This window comes from Dipodomys spectabilis, unplaced genomic scaffold (genome assembly GCF_019054845.1).
Source record: "Dipodomys spectabilis isolate Male_0828 unplaced genomic scaffold, ASM1905484v1 ptg000080l, whole genome shotgun sequence".
NCBI classification, from domain to species: domain Eukaryota; kingdom Metazoa; phylum Chordata; class Mammalia; order Rodentia; family Heteromyidae; genus Dipodomys; species Dipodomys spectabilis.
This window is the reverse complement of record NW_024870757.1, coordinates 633248-653095: the sequence shown is the minus strand read 5'-3', so window position 1 is coordinate 653095 and position 19848 is coordinate 633248. Positions and strand designations below refer to the sequence as shown.

Here is a 19848-nt window from a genome sequence, read left to right as displayed (position 1 = left end):
ATGCCAGGATCCAGCCCAGATCCCGAGACCCCACCAGCCCAGGGCCCCACTGCCCCAATCCAGGGCCTGCATGTACATCTCCCCTCCAGTCAACTAAATACCTAATCGGTTTTATAATTTTATTATGATTTTTGCTGTTGTTGCTGTGCTAGTACTAAGGTTGGAACTAAAGAGTAACGGAGCATCATTCTTGAGGAAGAGAACCCAGTTCAAATCCTAGTACAGGCATGCTCTTGGATGCGTGCATGTGCACAGCCTCCGGTTTGCAGACAGTGGTGGCTGCCCCTCCCCCTTCCCTTCCCCTCCCCCTCCCCTTCCCCCCTGCCTTTTGCCACCTGCCTCTGCTCTCTCAGCCCAGGAAGGGCACCCTGCCAGCTGGGAATTCACAGTAATGAAAAGGCCCCTGCAGAGTGCTTTACATATTTATTACACATTGATTATAAACACACTCATGCATTATAAATACATCCATTCATGCACACAGGAGGGCAGGGCCCTGTGGTCCACGCTACTGGGCCTGTCTGCCATCGTTTCTTCTGTGGCTGGAGTTCTGGGAGGTGAAATTCAAGTGACAGGACCTCAGGGGACGGCTGCTGCCTTGGCTAGCTGGTGTCCGGGCAGATAACACTACTTTCCAGAATGTTTCTTCCTGTACTGAGAGGGAGAGAGAAATGCCAGGGTCATGGGCGGTCAGGGCCCAAGGTGGAGGCGTCCTGGGGCACATGGGGTCCCAGGATGGTCTCGTGGGCGTGCAGCATCGTCCATGACCTCTCCACTCTCCCCCCTGCACACCCTCCTTTTTGTGCCAGTCATGAGGCTCAAACTCTGGGCCTGGGCGCTGTCCCTCAGCAATTCAGCTCAAGGCTGGCGCTCTACCACTTGAGCCACAGCGCCACTTCTGGTTTTCTAGTGATTCATTGGAGATCAGAGTCTCACGGACTTTCCTGTCCAGGCTGGCTTTGAACCGCGATCCTCAGGTCTCAGCCTCCTGAGTAGCTCAGATGACAGGCATGAGCCACCGGCAACCTTGCTACTACCATTTTTCTTTTCTTTCTCCCCACGGATCATGATGGTGAAATCCACCCACACTGCTGTGTGGGCTTCTAGTTAGTTCTACAGGGAAAGTATTTACTGCCATGACAGCATGTGATAACCGGGGCATGGCAGCGCAACCCAGGTCCTGGGGAGGTGGAGGCAGGAGGCTCCAGAGCTTGAGACCCGCCTGGGCCACATAGCAAGATCCCCCCTCTCAAAACAAAACCACACAAAACCCAGGGACCAGACGTTATGCCTACCTTCTCCCCTCCCCGCAGGGCTTGGGGGCAGGCAGGCGGCTGGGGTAGGTGCTGGGGGACGCGGAGATGGGGTGGAGGCAGTAGATGGAGGAGTCCTCACAGCAGCCGAAGTGGATGACCCTGTGACCCCCACGATGGCCCTCGTGCATGGGGCACACTCGGAGCTGGTACGCGGGTGTGGCACCATGGGTGTAGACCAGAGCTGGCCCGAGGGCAGCATGCAGGGCACCGGGTGTGGGTAGCATGGGTAGCGTGTGTGGTGGCGGCGGCGGCGGTGGCGTGGGCGGTGTAGTTGGTGAGGAAGGTGACGATCTCTCCACCACCTCAGTCTTCCCAGGGCTGACCTTGGCCCTGACCTTGGCCACCTCCCTGGGGAAGAGCTGGGGCCGGGCTGCGTGGATGCCATAGTTTAATTTCTTTAGTTTTGCCCGGTGGTTCTTGAACCACACCTGCATGGGAACATACCCCACAGGTGGGGGTGGGGGCGCATTTCAGAGGCATGTTTTTCCCCCTCCCCCTGCCCCGAGTGCCGGGAGTCCTGGGCCAGCTCTGACTCTACTTACCTTTTCCTGAGAACTAGCCTGAAAGACATATCTTATTTACTTATTTCTATTTTTTTGTGGCAGTCCTTTGGCTTGAACTCAGGGCCTGGATGCTGTCTCTTGAGCCTTGTCTGCTCAAGGCTGGTTCTCTTATCACTTGAGCCATGGTTTTACTTTAACCTGCTTTGTGCTAGTTAATGGAAGACGAGAGTCTCATGGACTTTCCTACCCAGGCTGGCTTTGGATCTCCATCCTCAGATCTCAGCCTTCTGAGTAGCTGGGATGGCAGGCATGAGCCACTGGTGCCAGGCCATGAAACTCTGAACTCCAAGAAACCACTGAAAATGTGTAAGTGGAGCTGTGGTTCAAGTGGTAGAGCACCAGCCTTGAGCAGAAAAGCTTAAGGACAGTGCCCAGGCCCTGACTTCAAGTCCTAGGATTGACACATTCAAGAAGAAAAGTAGTTGCTTCCTGGTTCTTAATAAAAGTTTGCCTGGCCTTGTGGTGGGGGTATGGAGGTACAGAGGGAAGGATGGCCCAAGAAATCCTGGCTACAGCATTGAGATGGGGCTGGGAGAGTTGAAGGGGGTGCAAGACGGCAGCTGGGAGGGGGGCAGGGGTGGGTCCTTTCTAACCTGTAGCACCATTGGGTCCATGTTCATTTTTGCAGCCATTTCTTTCTTGAGGTGGTGGTCTGGGTACGGGTTCCTGCTGAACATGGAGTTCAAAGCTTTTAGCTGATCGTCCGTGAAGATGGTTCTCTTCCTCTGGGGAAATTTCTGGGGCTTGCCTTGTAAGTACAGAAATATAAAAGAAGAGGCCATCAATTCCATGCTCAAAACCTGCAACCTGTCAGGCACCCCTGGCTCACGCCTGTCATCCCATCCACTGGGGAGGCTGAGGTCTGAGGATCACCGTTCAAAGCCGGCCTGGGCAGGAAAGTCCGTGAGACTCTGATCTCCATTGAGCCAGACATGAGCAGCAGCAAGCTCCTACTTAAAAGGGAATGGGAACTCCCTCTAGCAGTTAAGGAGGAGGAAGATCTGGGATTTAAAGATGGCTGGCAGCCAGGCGCCCATGGCTCACGCTTGTCATCCTAGCTACTCAGGGGGCTGAGATCTGAGGACCAAGGTTCAAAGCCAGCCTGGGCAGGAAAGTCCCTAAGACTTTTAGCTCCAATGAACCACCAGAAAACTGGAAGTGGTGCTGTGGCTCAAAGTGGTAGAACGCCAGCCTTGAAGAAAAGAGCTGACAGACAGCACACAGGCTCTGAGTTTAAGCCCCTGTATCCACTCTCAGGGCATCACCCTGTCTCTCCGGAGCTTGTATTGGGTTCTGAGGGACCTGATGCACCCTCCCCTGTCTTCAACCCACCGCTCACCTTGAGAAAGAACCAGGGAGCCTGACATGGTGGTGCAGGACAGAGTTGTAGCCCTCAGCTCTGGGAATAAAGCCAGGCTGAGATCATCCTGGATTTATATACTGTACAGGGCAGAGGGAGCCACACCCTTAATCCCACCTCTTTGCTGTCAACCCCTACTTCCAGTTTGATGCCACGCCAGGACCCCCAGATTTTGTAGGTTGATTTCCATGTACTGGTACCACACACAGGGGACCTCTATCCTCACAGGGGGACCGCAGGTTCTTTCACTTTATGCGGGATTACATCCTGGCAAACGGACGGAGCCTTGAGTTAAGAGTACATCTGGTGGGGGGAAGTACCTCACACCTATAATCCAGAGGATCAAGGTTCAAAGCCATCCAGGTCAGGAAAGTACTTGAGACTTTTAACTCCAATTAGGCCACCAAAAACCAAATGTGGAGGTTGCAATTAGAGGATCAAAGTTTGAAGCCAGCCTGTGTGGGAAAGCCTGTGAGTCTCATCTCCAATTAGCCAGCAAAAAGCTAGAAGTGGAGCTGTGCCTAAGTGGTAGAGAGGGGTGGGAATGTGGCTCAGGGGTACAGTGTTTGCCTGGCATGCATGAAGCCCTGGGTTCGATTCCTCAGCACCACATACCAAAAAAAGCCAGAAGTGGCACTGTGGCTCAAGTGGTAGAGTGCTAGCCTTGAGCAGATTGAGTCTCAGGGACAGCGCCTAGGCCCCGAGTTCAAGCCCCAGGACTGGCAAAAAAGCAAAAAATACAATACATGAAGAAGAGGGCCAGCCTTGATTGAAAAAGAAAAAAGAATAAGTTCAAGTCCTTGAACTGACACACGCACACATTATATATATATATATATATATATATATATATATAATGTGTATATTATGCATCTTATAATATATAATATGGGAATATGTATATAATATATGGCATACATATACATTATATCATATACATTATACATACTCTATATAACATAGTATATATACATGGACTGTATCATGTGTATATACATATATGTATATGTATTTTTTGTGTAAATGTGTGCATATGTGTATACACATACGCAGAGCTTTAGGTATTAAATAACTATAATTCAGTATCTACCTTCTCTTTTGTGAAGACCTCAAAACTTACTAAAACATACTTTTTTTTCCTAATTATTTATTTTTGTCCTGGGGCTTGAACTCAGGGTCTGGGCACTGTCCCTGAGCTTCTTTTACTCAAGGCTAATGCTTTACCACTTTGAGACCCAGTGCCACTTCTGATTTTTGAGTGGTACATTGTAGATGAGACTCCCAGGGACTTTCCTGCCTGGGCTGGCTTTGAACCACAATCCTTAGACCTCTGCCTCCTGAGCAGCTAGGAATACAGGTGTGAGCCACCAGGTGCCCTGCTGTGATTTATTTATTCTTGAGTCAAGATCTCATAAACTGAGCCAGTCTGTGCCCAAACTGTGCATCCTTGGGCCTCTTCTGGGATTATAGGCTTGGATCAAGGTACTTAGGTGCTTTTCTTGTGTTAATCAGCTCTTAAATGAGTTTCCAAATCTAGCAAAAGAGCATAGGCCTGTAATCCCAACTAAACAAGAACCAAAATCTGAGGACAAAGTTCTCAGTCAGCCAGGGCTGGGTCCAAATACTTGTGATAAATCTGAATATAACTAGGGCTTATTGTTCTCTCCTGCTGTATTTTGCTTTACATACATACATACATATATATATATATATAGCTATATAGTTACATATATAACTATATGTAGTTATATAGTTATATTATTAGGGAGTGTAACACTTACTAAGGAGTGTATTAGGATATTGGTAACTTTGACCTGGTTGGCCTTGTACTTAAGGACATGCTGCTTCAGCTTCCGTGGCTGTGGTTACAGGCAGACCCACTAGGTCAGGCTGGTCCTCATAATTTCAATCAAATGTCCTCAGAAGTGCTTACCTGCATATGCAAATCACAGCTCTGGGATAAGTCTGCTTCTCAAGAGAGGAAAACCAGAAATGAGCCTGGCGCCGGTGGCTCATGCCTGTCATCCCAGCTACCTAAGAGGCTGAGATCTGAGGATCGTGGTTCAAAGCCAGCCTAGGCAGGAAAGTCTGCGAGACTGTCATCTCCAATTAGCCAGCAAAAAACTGGAAGTGGAGCTGTGGCTCTAGTAGAGTGGCCCACACCCCCACAATACTATTTGGTGCTAGCAGGGATGGGAGCTGGGGAAGAGACCCCCAGGGTGGTATGGAAGGCCCAGGAGGGAAGATGGCTGTAATCTGCAGCCCCAGCCTCAGGAAGACCACCGGGGTGTGCCCAGGGTGGTGGCATCTGGGCTGCAGGGGGTCCGAATGCCAGCTAGTTGGAGAAGCTGTCCTTATAGAGCATTTCTCTAGGGGCTGGGAAGGTGGCTCAGTGGTAGAGTGCTTGCCTAGCATGCGTGAAACCCTGGGTTCGATTCCTCAGCACCACATACACAGAAAAAGCTGGAAGTGGCACTGTGGCTCAGGTGGTAGAGCACTAGCTTTGAGCAAAGAAGCTCCGAGACAGTGCCCAGACCCTGAGTTCAAGCCTCCCTCCCTCCCCCCCAAAAAATATTTCTCTGGTTTTCATTCATTAACTTTATTTGGTGCTAGTCCTGGGCCTTGAACTCAGGAAACGGGGGCGCTGAGTGAGGAGCTGTCAGGTTCCCCTGGGGCCAACCCCTCCCCCGCCCCCCAGGCAAGGCCGCGAGACGGAGCTTGTCTTCCGGGCAGGGTGATAAAGGGGTCTGAGGGAGGAATCCTGGCAGACAGGCCAGCCAGCCTCATTCCGACACGCTTCGCCAGGCCTCTCTGAGGTCCGCCTGTGAGGCCTCCATCCTGCCCCGAGCCGGCTGGGGTCCCCGAGTGTCCGGAGCTGAACACGTGCAGGTGCGCAGGGCAGTAACCCACACATGTTGGGGGCCTCGGGTGGAGCGGGGGGGGGGGGGGGGGGGGGGCGTGGGAGCCTCTCGAACCTGTGCAGACAGATAGAAGCCCCCTTAGCGGGGGCCCCTCCAGATCTTGCCTGTGTGTTCCTTCATTGGGTTTCTTATTCTCAGCCTCTTGTGTAGCCAACGGGGTACAGGCTCAGCAAGGAGTGCCCCCTCTCCCCCAGTGGCTTGGCATAGACCCTACTTCATAGCTTCTTTTGATCTTGTGTGTGCTGGTATTGGGGTTTTTGAACTCAGGTCCTCCTCCCTGGGTGCTTTCTTTTTTGACTTGTTTTCCTCAAAGCTGGTGCTCTATCACTTGAACCATAGCTCCACTTTCACTTTTTTGGTGGTTAATTGAAGCTAAGTGTCTCACAGACATTTCCTGCCTGGGCTGGCTCTGAACTTTTGACCCTTAGATCTCAGCCTCTTGAGTAGCTGGGATGACAGGCATGAGCCACTGGTGCCCAGCCTAAGTTATAGATGTAGCTTGTAGATGAATGACAAATTCTGGGGCCTAGACTTGTTACTGGCTCTGAACTTGGAGGGGGTGGGGGTGTTGGGGCCAGAGGCCTTTGCCTCTTTAGCAGGCGGGTGGATTGCGTTAGAATGGAATTCAGGTTGCTTTCTTCCCAGTGGGGTCACAGGAATGAGGGGCATTACAGGAGGAGAAACAGTTTGACTTGGTTTCCCTCCACTACCGTAGGAGGCTGGGGGCAGGGTTTGGGTGTGTCTGGAGATCTTTAGAATAAGGGCTGCAAGGCTTCTCTGTGTCCTAGTTTCTTTCTTTTTTCCTTTTTTGCCAATTGTGGGGCTTGAACTCAGGGCCTGGACACTGTTGCTGAGCTTCTTTTGCTCAAGACAGGGGCTCTATCACTTGAGCCAAGCACCATTTCTGGCTTTTTGTGTTGTTGTTTTGTTGGTCGTGGGGCTTGAACTCTGGGTCTGGGTGCTGTCCCTCAGTTCTTCAGCTAAAGTTGAGTGCTCTATCACTTGAGCCACAGCAAGTTTTTTAAGTGGTTTATTGGAGATAAGAGTCTCACGAACTTTCCTGCCCAGGCTGGCTTTGAACTCTAATCCTCAGATCTTAGCCTCCTGAGTAGCCAGGATTACAGGTGTGAGACACTGGTGCCTGGCATTTGCTTTTAAGACAGTCTCATTCTGCAGTCCAAGCTGGTTTCACCATCTTCCTCCCTCTGGTCCCCCATTACCAGGATTACAGACTTGTGTTGCTTGAGTAAGGCTGCTTATGAGCATGGATGTTTCCAGTCTCTCATCTCCCTGAACCTGGGAGCGCCCCCCCATCCCAAACTCACCCCATCTCCTTTGGCCCCAGCTCCAAATTCTAATTCCGTTCCATTTCACGGGTAATGGAACAAAGCTCCAATTCCGGGCTGGGGTCTTGGGAATGTGGAGTGTGGAGCCCTGGGTTCCTCAAGCCCCCACCCCCGTGGGGGGGCGGTGAGGGTGAAGAGGGGTGGAGGGAGAGTGTGGCAGATCAACTTGGGAACATAAGCGTTTTCATGTCCCGGCCTCCCACCCTGGAGCTGCCCTGGCCAGGCACTGAGTTGGGCACTGTGCTGATATCTTCAATAATTCCTCCCACAACTTGGAAACGTGTCCAGCTGAGCATCCGTAGCTCCCACCTGTAATCCCAGCCACTCAGGAGGCTGAGATCTGAGGATTGCAGCTCAGATCTGACCTTCGAGGTTCAAAGCCAGCCCAGGCAGGAAAGTGTGAGGTTCTTATTTACAATAAACCACCCAAAAAGCCAAGTGAGCCGGGTGTCCCTGGCTCACGCCTGACATCCTAGCTACTCCGGAGGCTGAGATCTGAGGATCACAGTTTAAAGCCAGCCCAGACTGCACAAGAAAGTCTGTGAGACTCTTATCTCAATAAACTATTCAGAAAAAGCCAGAAGTGGGGGGGCGGCAGGGGGAGGATGGGAAGGGGAAACAAAGGAGGAGGCTACAATGCTTGATAAGAAATGTGCTCATTATCTTGCCCATGTAATTGTAACCCCTCTGTACAGTATTTTCACAATTAAAAAAAAAAAAAGAAAAGAAAAGAAAAAGCCACAAGTGGCGCTATGGCTCAAGTGATAGAGCTCTAGCCTTGAGTACAAAGAGACTCAGGGGCAGCACCCAAGCCCTGGATTCAAACCCCAGGACTTGCACTTTTATTTTTTTTTGAGGGGTCGTGGGTCTTAAACTCTGGGCCTGGGCATTGTCCCTCAGCTCTTCAGCTCAAGGCTAGCACTCTACCACTTGAGCCATAGCACCACTTCCAGTTTTCTGAGTGGTTTATTGGAGATAAGAGTCTCAGGGACTTTCCTGCCCAGGCTGGCCTTGAACCACGATCCTCAGATCTCAGCCTCCTGAGTAGCTAGGATGACAGGAGTGAGCCATCGGTGCCTGGCACTTGAACCCTTTTGGGTTCTGCTGTGCCTGAAGAACCTGAGGTGGACGCTGGGTCTTCAGCCCACAGTGCTGTCCTGACAGCATGAGGACAGCCGTCCCCCAGGGGGCCAGCGCCGTCCACTTTCAGTCAGCACCGTGTCCTGTCGTGTCTCCGCAGACCTCCCCACCCCACCGAGTGCCCAAGATGCCGTTTCAGGCTGTTCGCCACCTGGGCTGGAAGCTGATGCGCCGGCGGCCGCTGCAGCTGTCAGGCACCGAGAGCCCCCTGTCCCGCTGCCTCAACACCCTGGATCTGGTGGCCTTGGGTGTGGGCAGCACACTAGGGGCTGGCGTGTACGTCCTGGCTGGGGAGGTGGCCCGGGAGAAAGCCGGACCTGCCATTGTCATCTGCTTCTTGGTGGCTGCACTGGCATCCGTGCTGTCTGGACTCTGCTATGCCGAGTTTGGGGCCCGCGTGCCAGGCTCTGGCTCCGCCTACCTCTACAGCTACGTAACCGTGGGCCAGCTGCTAGCCTTCATCACAGGCTGGAACCTCATTCTCTCCTACGTCATAGGTGAGGCCTGAGTGTGTGGTGGGAAAGCAGGGGTGGAGGGTGGAGCTCAGGGTGGTCAGTACAGGAGGTCTGGGTCCCCAGGACCCAGGGGCTCCCATACCCCAGGACATGGGGACCCCAGACTCCCATGTCAGCCCACTCAGTGCTGCCTTGTGTTCCTCAGGTCCGCGAGGCCAGGGTTCCAGGTCTCAGCCATACCCTAACCCCAAGAAGAAGTTCTGAGGGGCTAGATATCTGTCCACTGTGTGTATGTGTGTGTGTGTGTGTGTGTGTGTGTGTGTGTGTGTCTGCTGGTCCTGCAGCTTCAACTTTTTGCTCCAGGCTAGTGCTCTACCACTTGAGCCACAGCTCCACTTCCAGCTTTGTGCTCCCTTGGACACAAGTCTCTTGGATTTATCCACTTGGACTGGCTTTAAACCACAATCCTCAGATCTCAGCCTCCTGAGTAGCTGGGAGGACAGAACTCCCAGCTCCTGTTTGTCTTTTTAATTGATGCAAAGGGGTGACACCGATCAAGATGCATGGTACTCACAAACTGTTGGATTGAAACTCCTTTATTTGTACAGCTACTTAAAGATAATTTTTAAAAATTGGAATAACTGCCAGGCTTTGGTGGCTCACGCCTGTAATCTTAGCTACTCTGGAGGGTGAGATCTGAGGATCACATTTCAAAGCCAGCTCAGGCAGGAAAGTCCATGAGACTCTTCAATTAACCACAAGAAAACCAGAAGTGGAGGTATGGCTTCAAAAAGGCTCAGGCACAGCAGTGGCACAGGCCCCGAGTTCAAGCCTTGAAACTGATAAAAAAATAAAAGTAATAACTAGTAACATACCCCATGGCTGCTCTCCTCTTCACTTCTGAGTGATGTGACCTCTTCTACTCCTGCTTCAGGCGCAGCAGGCGTGGCCCGGGCCTGGAGCGCGGCCTTTGACGGCCTTACCGGGAACCACATCTCTGAGGCCCTGGCCAACAAGTTTCCTCTGTCGGCTCCGGGCATCCTGGCCAAGTACCCAGACTTCTTTGCGCTGGGCCTGGTGGTGGTCCTCACTGGTGATGCAGGGGTGGGGATGGGCTGGGGGGGGGGAGAAGGGAGATGGGGATGGGAACTGGGGTGGGGATGGGCCCCACATGGTCCCCTACAGTGTCCCTAGGTACACAGTATCCCCTTCCTGACTGGCCTCTCTCACCTCCCCACAGGGCTGCTGGCGCTGGGGGTGCGGGAATCGGCTCTGGTCACACGCCTGTTCACAGGGGTGAACCTGGCTGTGCTGACATTCATCATCCTCTCCGGCTTCCTGAAGGGCAACCTGCGCCACTGGGGGCTTACCAGCCAGGACTACAAGCAGGCAGAGGCACGCAACAGCTCGTACAGGTGGGGTGGCTGAGGAGGACAGGAGGGGGGGGGATGAGCAGTGGAGGGGGGCAGGCCTGAGCACTGCACACCTCTATGTCCCCCCTGTTTCCCTCCACAGCTTGGGGGACCTGGGCACGGGAGGATTCGCGCCTTTTGGCCTGCCCGGCATCCTCCGAGGTGCAGCCACCTGCTTCTTCGCCTTCATTGGCTTTGACTGCATCGCAACCACAGGTAGCTTGGTAGCCTGGGCTGTGTGGGAGGGGGGAGGCATGGGCTGCCAGAGGCCAGCTGATGCTGGGGGGCAGGCCTTAGCATGCCCAGTGTAGGACCCTCATCCCCCTCCTCCCCCCGCCTGCAGGGGAAGAGGCCCGCCACCCGCAGCGGTCCATCCCGCTGGGCATCGTGCTGTCGCTCTTCATCTGCTTCCTCATGTACTTCGGGGTCTCCGCATCGCTCACTCTCATGGTGCCTTACTACCAGGTCCACACTGAGAGCCCACTGCCCCTTGCCTTTGTCTACGTGGGCTGGGCTCCAGCCCGCTTTGCAGTTGCAGTGGGCACCCTGTGCGCACTCACCTCCAGGTGGGAAGAAGGTGGCTCCCAGCCTCCCCAGGGGGCTGAAAGGGGGGGGGCGCCCCGTTCACTCCTATCCTACACAGCCCTGTCCATCCCCAGCCTGCTAGGCTCCATGTTCCCGGTGCCCCGGGTGATCTACGCCATGGCGGAAGACCGGCTCCTGTTCGGCCTGCTTGCCCGAGTCCACAGCCGGACGCATACCCCCATCCTAGCCACTGTGCTATCTGGGCTCATTGCAGGTGAGGAAGCATGAGTGCCCAGCCTTCTCCACGCGTTCTGGGGCTGGTGATTCCCTAGGTGGGTGTCCGGCCCATGACCCCCGGCCCCACCTCTCTGTCACTGCAGCAATGATGGCTTTCTTGGTGGAGCTCAGCGATCTGGTGGACCTCACCTCCATTGGGACCCTGTTGGCCTACTCCCTGGTGTCCTTCTCTGTGCTGGTCCTCAGGTAAAACCTCCCTCTGCCTGTATCCTGGCTCCTGTGATGTTGGCTTTGAGGATCACAGTTTGAAGCCGGCCCTTGGCAGGAAAGTCCATGAGACTCTTAGTTCCAATGAACCATCGAAAGGCTGGAATGGAGCCACGGCTCAAGGGGTAGAGCACCAGCCTTGGGAAAAAAGCTCAGGGACAGCACCCAGGTCCCTGAGTTCAAGCTCCAGGACCAGCATAAAAAACAAAAAAACAAAAACAAAAAACAAAAAACAGGACTGAGAAGGTGGCTCAGTGGTAGAGTGCTTGCCTTGCATGCATGAGGCCCTGGGTTCGATTCCTCAGCACCATATGCACAGAAAAAGCCAGAAGTGGTGCTGTGGCTCAAGTGGTAGAACACTGGCTTTGAGCTGAAGGGCTGAGGGACAGCGTCCAGGCCCAGAGTTCAGGCCCCACGACCAACAAAAAAGTGAACTTTGCATTTGTAACGGATTTAGGTACCAGCCGGACCAGAAGGCAAGTTCTGAGAAGCGAGAGAGGGACGCCGTGGAGATGAGGCCTGTGTCCCACACAGCCCCCCCAGAAGCAGCATCAGAAGGTGGGAGTGGGGGGTGCATGAGGCTCCTCAAGAGCCTGTGTCTCTCCTCGGACAACACCCCCACTCAGGCATCCGGCCGCGTGGTCTACATCTGTGCCTCACTGCTGGGTAAGCCCTGGCCTTTCTCCCCGCACCTCCTACAGCCTGTGGTGTGGGCTGTGTTTCCCTGAGGGGGGGATCTGGGGAGTGAGGGAAGGGAACCGGCAGTGGACACTGGAGGGGGGGTGGGGGCGGCACAGGCTGGGGGGAAGGGAGAGGGTGCTGGCAGTTGGGATATGGGCCCTGGCCAATCCACTTGGGCCTTGCTTCACCCTTCAGTTCTGTTGCTGACGTCGCTGAGTCTGGTCCTGGCGCAATGGCCCCAACAGCTGCTCTCTGGGGACACAGTAAATGTGGGGGTGGCAGCAGGGCTGCTGGGGCTCATGGCTGTGCTGACCCTCGTTATCTGGAGACAGCCCCAGAGTGGCGCCCATCTGCATTTCAGGGTAGGCCATGCCTGATCCCTCTCTGCCTGAATGTAATCCCGGAGGGGGGAGGGAGGGGAGGAGGAGGGAGGGGTGGGAAGGGTTTCAATCCTCTGCCCAGGCTTCCCACCCCCCCACTTCCCCCCCCCCCCCATGGCACTGAGGGGCCCGGTTTGAGCCCTGTGCCATGCTTGCAGGTCCCGTTCCTGCCCGTCCTGCCCTTGCTCAGCATCTTTGTGAATGTCTACCTCATGATGCAGATGACCGCTGGCACCTGGACCCGGTTTGGGATATGGATGGTGATTGGTGAGTGGCTCTCTGGGGTGGGGGAAGGGAAGGGAGTTTTCTGGACACTGGACCTTCCTGTCCCATGTCCCTCCCCTCCCTCCACGTGCTGGCTTTCCATTGTACTGCCTTGCTTTTCCTGCCAGGATTTACCATCTATTTTGGATATGGGATCCGGCACAGCTTGAAGGATGAGCCGGCCTCCAGCCCGCAGCATACCCAGGACCACCCCAGTGCCGCACTGGTGTAGCTACAGCCTCGGGACTCGCAGGACACACACAGTGCCCTCCTGTCCATCAAGGACGGAGGCTCGTGGGCCAGGCCCTGGAACTCAGGACCCTGCAGTGCCACCCGGAGCATTTTTCTCATTTCTGGGGGCTAGGGATGGAATTAAATGTTCTACCACCAACTGGTGGCACACCCGGCCTTCAACTGCCTTGCAAATGAATGAATAAAGATGGTGTACCTGGTGTTCATGGTGTCCTGGTGTGGCCCCTGGGAGTGGGTGGACGAGGTGGGCCGCTAAGCCCTCCTCCCTTGGGCAGCTCCCTAACCAGTTGCACTGGGCAGATCGTGGCATCACACGCATTTTCCCTTGCATCCCACTCACAAAGGACACGGTTGTTGTAATGCACACACTCTGGTGCATAGCCGGTGGACCCCTGCCGGGCCTGGGTGTGTCCGCCTGTCCGCCTGCTCGCGGTCTGGGGAGGCGTCCCGCCAGCCCTCAGACTCCCCCACTTCCCGGCCCGCGGAAGGCTCTGTGGAGGATTTCCCACTTCACCAGGGTGCCCAGTGAACAGGCAGCCCTTCCTTGTTTTGGCTGCTGGCCGCGCGTGGAGCAGCCGGGCCGTGTTTTACCTCCAGTCCGTGGCCCTGAGTGGCACCCAGGGCGATTGCGCCATGTTCCTGGGGTCCCGGGCAGCGTGGCGCCCCCTTGGGCTGGCGGGCGTGGCCTGGGGCGGGAGTCCCTGGATCCAGGGCGAAGGGATGCGGCGGGGTCGCAGCCCGGCGCCTTTCCCCACCACGTGGGTGAGCGTGTGTGAGCTGTCCCGTCCGTGCCGCGTGGGCACGCGCGTGCCGCGCGAGGTGGGAGCGCCGCCAAGGAAGGCCTGGCCACCGGCCCTGCGCCCTGCATGGGGGCAGGGGGCTCATGGGGATCGTGAGGCAGGGAAAGGTCCGGGCCGTGCGCGCGCGCGCCTTGCCGCGGTCGGGAACGCGGAAGGGCTTCCCAGCGCGTGCCTTGCCGCGGGGCGGCCGCGGCCGAGCGCGCGTGGGGTGCGGATGATCTGATCCCCGCGGGAGCCATGGCATAAGGCCTGCCCGCCATCCCTGTGCGCCCCACCAGGCCCTGTGTTGAAACACCAGGACGGGCGCAAAACACACAGAAACCGCGCTTGGAGGTCAGAGTCCAAACGAGTCCGAACAGAACCGGCACCAGTGCGCTGCTCGTTATCTCGGTAGCGGGCTGGGGTGGAACCAGGGTCTCCGGCCAGGTTCCAGGGCCCCGGGGTCGTCACGTAGACCCTGCCAGCCTGGGACGGCCGTGCTGCCATCCCTCCTGGGGCGGCCCGGCTCACTGGGGAAACTGAGGAAGGCGCTGCCGGGTCTACAGGTGGGTCCTCCATGGCCCAGACCACCGGCAGAAAAAAGCGGCCTGGGCGCCACCAACTCCATGTACTCTATAAACTTAATCTTGGGCGTTCGCGGTGCCCTGTGCCCCAGTCACCCCGGCGCCGTGCGGCGGAGGGGAGGAGGGAGGCAGGCTCCGGCCCGCAGCGCTCCCCACCCCCGCCGGGGGTGCGCTAAGGTCAGGGCGTGACCAGGGCCCCGGACCGGCAGGGCCGCGGGGCCGGGCAGCCCGGGGCGGGCGCCGACCGCGGCAGGCAGGTCAGAGTCACACTCACCCCTCACCCCGGGCGCAGGCCACCGCGAGCCCCGTGTCACGTCCCAGCGCAGGTTTCTGTGCACAGAGGTGAGGCGGGCCAGGGCCGGCTCGTCCAGAGTCGAGGTGGTCACGGCGCCCTGGAGCCGGGGGCAGGCGCGGGCCCCTGCGGGCCCCGCCTGTCCTCCCTGTGCACCCGCAGACCAGGGCAGAGCTCGCACGTAGTCACCCCGGACCCAGCACCAGCCAGAGGGGGGCTTGGGATGGGGATGGGAGGCAAGGTGAACATGCAGGGCGCGGCAGGGTTGCGGCTCTGCTGACAATGGCCGCAGGTTCCCCGCCCGCCCTCCATCCCATGGGGAAGGAATTCCTCTCACCGGGGGGCTTCAGCTTTGGGACGCTCAACTTTATCCGTCCAGAGGCTTTTCCTTTAGAACCCACAAAACCTAAGTGGGAGTGTTGTGTCCCTTCATGCTAATACTCTTGACACCAAACACGTCCACGCGTGTGCACGCTCACAGCCCGACCTGCGCCCTCGGCCTGGGCGGTCCTGCGCCGGGCACTGGGGCTGTCCACAGGTCCACCCACCCTGACCCGGGGTGCGGGCTGGGGTCCCTCAGCCGAAGCCCCCGACAATCGCGCTGTCAGCCGGGTAACTAGGCCGCCTGCGCCACCGTCTGGCCGCAGCCAGCTGTTTTTTAAAGATGAAGGAACCAACTCGAGCATCGAGGGCTTAAACTCGGGGTCCGGGCGCCATACCGGGTTCTTTCTCCCCAGGCTGGCGCTGCACCACTTTGAGCCACCGCAGCACGGCTGGATTTCTGCTGGTTCCTGGGAGATAAAGGCTCTGGGACCGGACGTCCTGCCTGGGCTGCCTTTGAACTCGGATCCTTAGATCTGATTCCCGAGCAGCTGGGACCACAGGCCTGTCCTGCACCACCGGCCGCACATCTGGGTGGTGGTGGTTTTTGGGTGTCGTTAGGGGCAAAACCTGGGGCCTTTCATAAGGACAGACGCTTCAGCATGAAGCCACGTGTCCCGGCCCGTTCAAAGTCTCTGTGTGTGTGTGTTTCCACGCGTGTGTGTGGCCGCGCATGTGCGCCAGCACAGGATGCTTGCCGACTTTGAATCAACAAAAAAGGCCGGAACGAGGCGAATCTTGGTGCAGCGCCAGCCTGGGGCAAAAAGGTAAGAGCCGGAGCCCAGGAACCAGGCCGTGGCTGCCACTGTGCACACGCCAATTTTTAACTTCTAGCTGTCCAAGGGCCGCCAGGGCCGAGCGGTCATCCCGCCTTCCCGGCGGCATTGCCGCGGAGCGCCATCTCGCGGAGACCACGGCTCTCTGCGTCCTCTGGGGAGGAAGTCGTTTATCCCTCGCCCGTGCCCTGCCCCCCAGTCCCTCACACCCCTCGGCCCCCCCCCCCCCCCCCCCCCAGTCCTGGCTGGCGCCGAGGCCACAGCCCCTTTGGAACCACGTGTGCCGCAGGCCGGAAGCTGTCAGGCACTTGCCGCGCAATGCCGCGGCTGGCCAGCGGTGACGTCCGCAGCCTCGGAGGCGGGGCCCAGCGGCCCCTAGTGCGTGTACTCCACTGATGTGGAGACACGTGTCAATGGTGCCCGTGTCACGGCAGGCGCCATTGGTAAGGAGTTACTCAAACCAACAGAGGCCACAAGTGAGGGTCATTGAAACCGCCCATCGGGAGGGGCCGGAAGCCGGCATTGTGGCGGCCGTGTTCTTGGACACCCAAGCCGGAACAAGGCTGTCCCGGATGCGCCGTGTCACAAAGGCTGCGCCCAGGGGCTCCTGGGAAATGCAGTCCAGACACTTGGAGGCGAGCGAGGAGGAAACCTACATTTTGTGTGTGTGTGTGTGTGTGTAAGTCATTTGAGCCAGTGAACCGAAGTGCTTCTAAGTCATTTAATGAATACAAAGTAACAACTGGGCCATGGTGTCTGGATGTGTAAATGTGCTTCCTCTTCAGAGTACAGAACTGGAAGTTACCTGCCTCCACCTGGAATCCATTAACCACATTCTCCAGCCACTCAAGGTCACCAGCAACATCAACAGAGGCCCACTACAAAGATGTCATTGGGTTAAGGAGCCGCCTGGGCCAGGCGCCTGGGCCCCGCTGGGCTCAAGCTGAGTCTGGCCACACGTGGGGTCCTCACCGGACAAACCTCACAGAACTCACAGGGGTGCTGTCCTGCCAAGCAGTCCGCAGGTCCATGCTGACCATACCCCCTCAGGACTCACATTGGTTACCCATCTGCAAGTTCCTCCCAGGCCCATGCTGGCCACACCCCCTCAGGACTCACATTGGTTACCCATCTGCAAGTTCCTCCCAGGCCCATGCTGGCCACACACCCTCAGGACTCACATTGGTTACCCATCTGCAAGCCTCCCAGGCCCACGCTGGCCACACCTCCTAAAGGCTCACATTGGTCACCCCATTGGCCTGCGATGACCACGCCCCCCAAGGCTCACAAAGAGGTGACCCCATTGGCCCAAGCTGGTCAGGTCTCCAAGAGCCCAAGCTAAGTGGGCCCCCTGCACCCCAACACAACTGCACCCATTTCAGAACCCGAGCTGCTCCCCACAGAAGCGCCCGTCGCCCAGCCCACCACCAACGGAAAATGATTGACAGTCATTCACTGCGCACCCTCAGCCATAGCTTAAATCCTCCTAGGCCGAGACCACGGGGATCCTCCTCTCCCCTCCCCAAACACCTGGAAAAGAACCAGTGTGCAGCGGCCTTACCCAGCCCACACCTCAGCTAAGGACAGATGCTGCCAGCCACTCTAGCTTCCATCCCTGCACACAGACCCCTGCCCTCCCATACCACCCCCGCCTTCCAGAGCCCTAAACGCCTGACCTCTCTGATCCGGCCCTCCCTAATGCAGGGAGACCTGTTTTGAGAGCGCCGCCATTGTCTTTCCACCCGCCCGGAAGACCGCGTTCCCAGTAAAAGACTACTGTTCCCAGTAAAAGCCCCAAATGGAGTTCGCTTTTCCGTCCTTTGCCCTCGTGACTCAAGTTTATTCCACCGCTCCACCGATGGTGCTGCCAGTGCTCCCCAGGTCCTCTCCTGCCCTATGGTCCCCTCAACGTTCCTTCCCGCTGCTCCTGTGGGAGAACCAGTCCTCCAACCAGTCCTCCAGCACTGGGTCCTCCAACATTTTCATCCCTCCCTGCCCACCCCCCAACACCGACAGCCACCCACCTCACCCCACACCGCCCACCTCACAACTGCAAGCAAGGTGGCGAGTTCCGGAACTCACTCTCTCCCAGCATGCAATGCTCCGCGGCCTGTGTCAGCCCCAGAGGACTCGGGGAAATGTAGTCCAACGTGCAGAAGTGCGCAGAACCGGAAGCTGTCTCTAGTCGTTCCCAGCATGCAACGATCCACAGGCCTAATGGCGTCGGCCTCAGAGCCCACTGGGAAATATAGTCCAATGCACAAAATACTCGGAACTGCAAGTAGGTCCTCACTTTCCCAGAATGCAACACTCCACAGACCTAATGGCGTCGGCCTCAGAGGCCGCTGGTAAATATAGTCCACTGGAAGGAAATTCATGGAACCGGAAGCGGTCCTTCTATCTTTCCCAGCGTAGAATGCTACACTGCCTCCAGGGGTCGCAGTGGCCCCCACCAGCCTCTTGTCTCCTCTTAAGAGTGTTTCCAGGTCCCGCGCCAGTGGCTCTGACCTGTCAGCTCAGGAGGCTGAGATGTGACAATCACGGTTCAAAGCCAGCCCGGCAGGAAAGTCCATGAGACTCTTCAATAAACCACCAGAGGGGCTGGGAAGGTGTCTCAGTGGTAGAGCGTTTGCCTTGCATGCATGAGGCCCTGGGTTCGATTCCTCAGCACCACATAAGCAAAAAGAAAAAAGCCGGAAGTGGTGCTGTGGCTCAAGTGGTAGAACACTAGCCGGGAGGCTGGGGGGAGGTGGGGGGGGGCAGGGAGAGTGTTTTCTAGGGGCTGGGAAGGTGGCTCAGTGGTAGAGTGCTTGCCTTGCATTCATGAGGCCCTGGGTTGGGTTCCTTAGCACCACATAAACAGAAAAAGCCAGAAGTGGTGCTATGAGAGGGGCGGTTCCTTGCTGAAGCCCAGGTCAGTAGGTGGCTCTGCTGGTGGAGATGGAGTCTCCAGAGCGAGCCCAGCACTCTGGCCTCACCTGGCTTCCAGTGACCAGGCCAGTAGCTGCACCTGCCATGTCTCTCTGCAGTGGAGAAGCCTCTCACTCTGATGCGAGAATTTCTGTCTCTTCACCTACACTTCTTCTAGCCTGGAACCCCCCTGGAACCTGGGGGACCCCAGTTTGTGGGAGAGGGGCCAAATTAGGGGAGACCCTTATTCCTCTTTGTCCCCTAGCATTGTCTGTCTGAAAACAAAAAGTGAGAGGGGACTGTTAGGTTCCTAATTCATTTATTGACATTCAGAGTTCACCCATTAAAAGACATTCTATAATAGATGGAATTAATAAAATTAATTACAATGAACTACATGTTCATACACCCCTAATGTGACACCTCATTAAAACACAGATGATACACACTATAGAACCTTGCAAATCTTCTCACAAAAGTCCTCTCAATCACAAATACTTAAGCTTATTAATTAAGCCTACTTTCCCTGGGCCTTAGAACTCATTGCCCCCAGGTTACATTAGGAAATGCAGGTTTGAAATACATTTAAGCTCTTTGGAAAGGATTTTTTTTCCTATTTTACTAATGACTGAAAAGATTTATTATCCCACAACCAATCTTATTGAAGCCTCAAATTTCCTCCTATGAATCTGCATCCACACTTCACTGGCCAGGCTAGTTTTTCTCCTCAGTGGCACACTGCCCAGAGGCTTCATTTCTTCATGTCAGGGCCTGGGCACTATCCCTGAGCTGCTGCTGCTGCTTCTTTTTTTTTTTTTTGGTTGGTCGTGGGGCTTGAACTCTGGGCTTGGGCACTGTCCTGCACTCCAGCTCCACGCTACTGCTTGAGCCACAGCACCACTTCCGGTTTTCTAGTGGTTTTATTGGAGATAAGAGTCTCTCGGACTTTCCTGCCCGGTTGGCTTTGAACCATGATCCTCAGATCTCATCCTCCTGAGCAGCTAGGA

The 19848-nt window shown here is 56.2% G+C and overlaps 2 protein-coding genes across 2 annotated transcripts; one reads left to right on the top strand and one right to left on the bottom strand.

Annotated features, from left to right (window-relative positions):
• Positions 1-1291: 1291 nt before the first annotated feature.
• Positions 1292-3246, bottom strand: Dprx (divergent-paired related homeobox). The gene is made up of 3 exons (XM_042683165.1): positions 3219-3246; positions 2473-2627; positions 1292-1744 (listed from the first exon to the last, which is right to left on the bottom strand). Exons 1-3 carry the CDS (start codon positions 3244-3246, stop codon positions 1292-1294), a joined length of 636 nt encoding a protein of 211 aa, XP_042539099.1.
• Positions 3247-8773: 5527 nt separating this feature from the next.
• LOC122110581 (cationic amino acid transporter 3-like) lies at positions 8774-13099 on the top strand. Its single transcript, XM_042683164.1, has 11 exons — positions 8774-9143; positions 10036-10194; positions 10342-10516; positions 10617-10729; positions 10857-11079; positions 11173-11312; positions 11419-11521; positions 12000-12208; positions 12419-12585; positions 12762-12870; positions 12996-13099. The coding sequence occupies exons 1-11, from the start codon at positions 8774-8776 to the stop codon at positions 13097-13099; spliced, it is 1872 nt and encodes a 623-aa protein (XP_042539098.1).
• The last annotated feature ends 6749 nt before the right edge of the window (positions 13100-19848 follow it).

Bases quoted from the DNA above. Each gene is read 5' to 3' on its own strand.
- LOC122110581 (XM_042683164.1), top strand. From the start codon at position 8,774: ATGCCGTTTCAGGCTGTTCGCCACCTGGGCTGGAAGCTGATGCGCCGG. The intron at 11,522-11,999 runs GTAAAACCTCCC...TAACGGATTTAG, and splicing joins TTCTCTGTGCTGGTCCTCAG to GTACCAGCCGGACCAGAAGG. The intron at 12,586-12,761 runs GTAGGCCATGCC...CCATGCTTGCAG, and splicing joins GCGCCCATCTGCATTTCAGG to GTCCCGTTCCTGCCCGTCCT.
- Dprx (XM_042683165.1), bottom strand. From the start codon at position 3,246: ATGTCAGGCTCCCTGGTTCTTTCTCAAG. The intron at 2,628-3,218 runs GTGAGCGGTGGG...TGTACTTACAAG, and splicing joins CTCCCTGGTTCTTTCTCAAG to GCAAGCCCCAGAAATTTCCC. The intron at 1,745-2,472 runs GTTAGAAAGGAC...GTTCCCATGCAG, and splicing joins TGGACCCAATGGTGCTACAG to GTGTGGTTCAAGAACCACCG.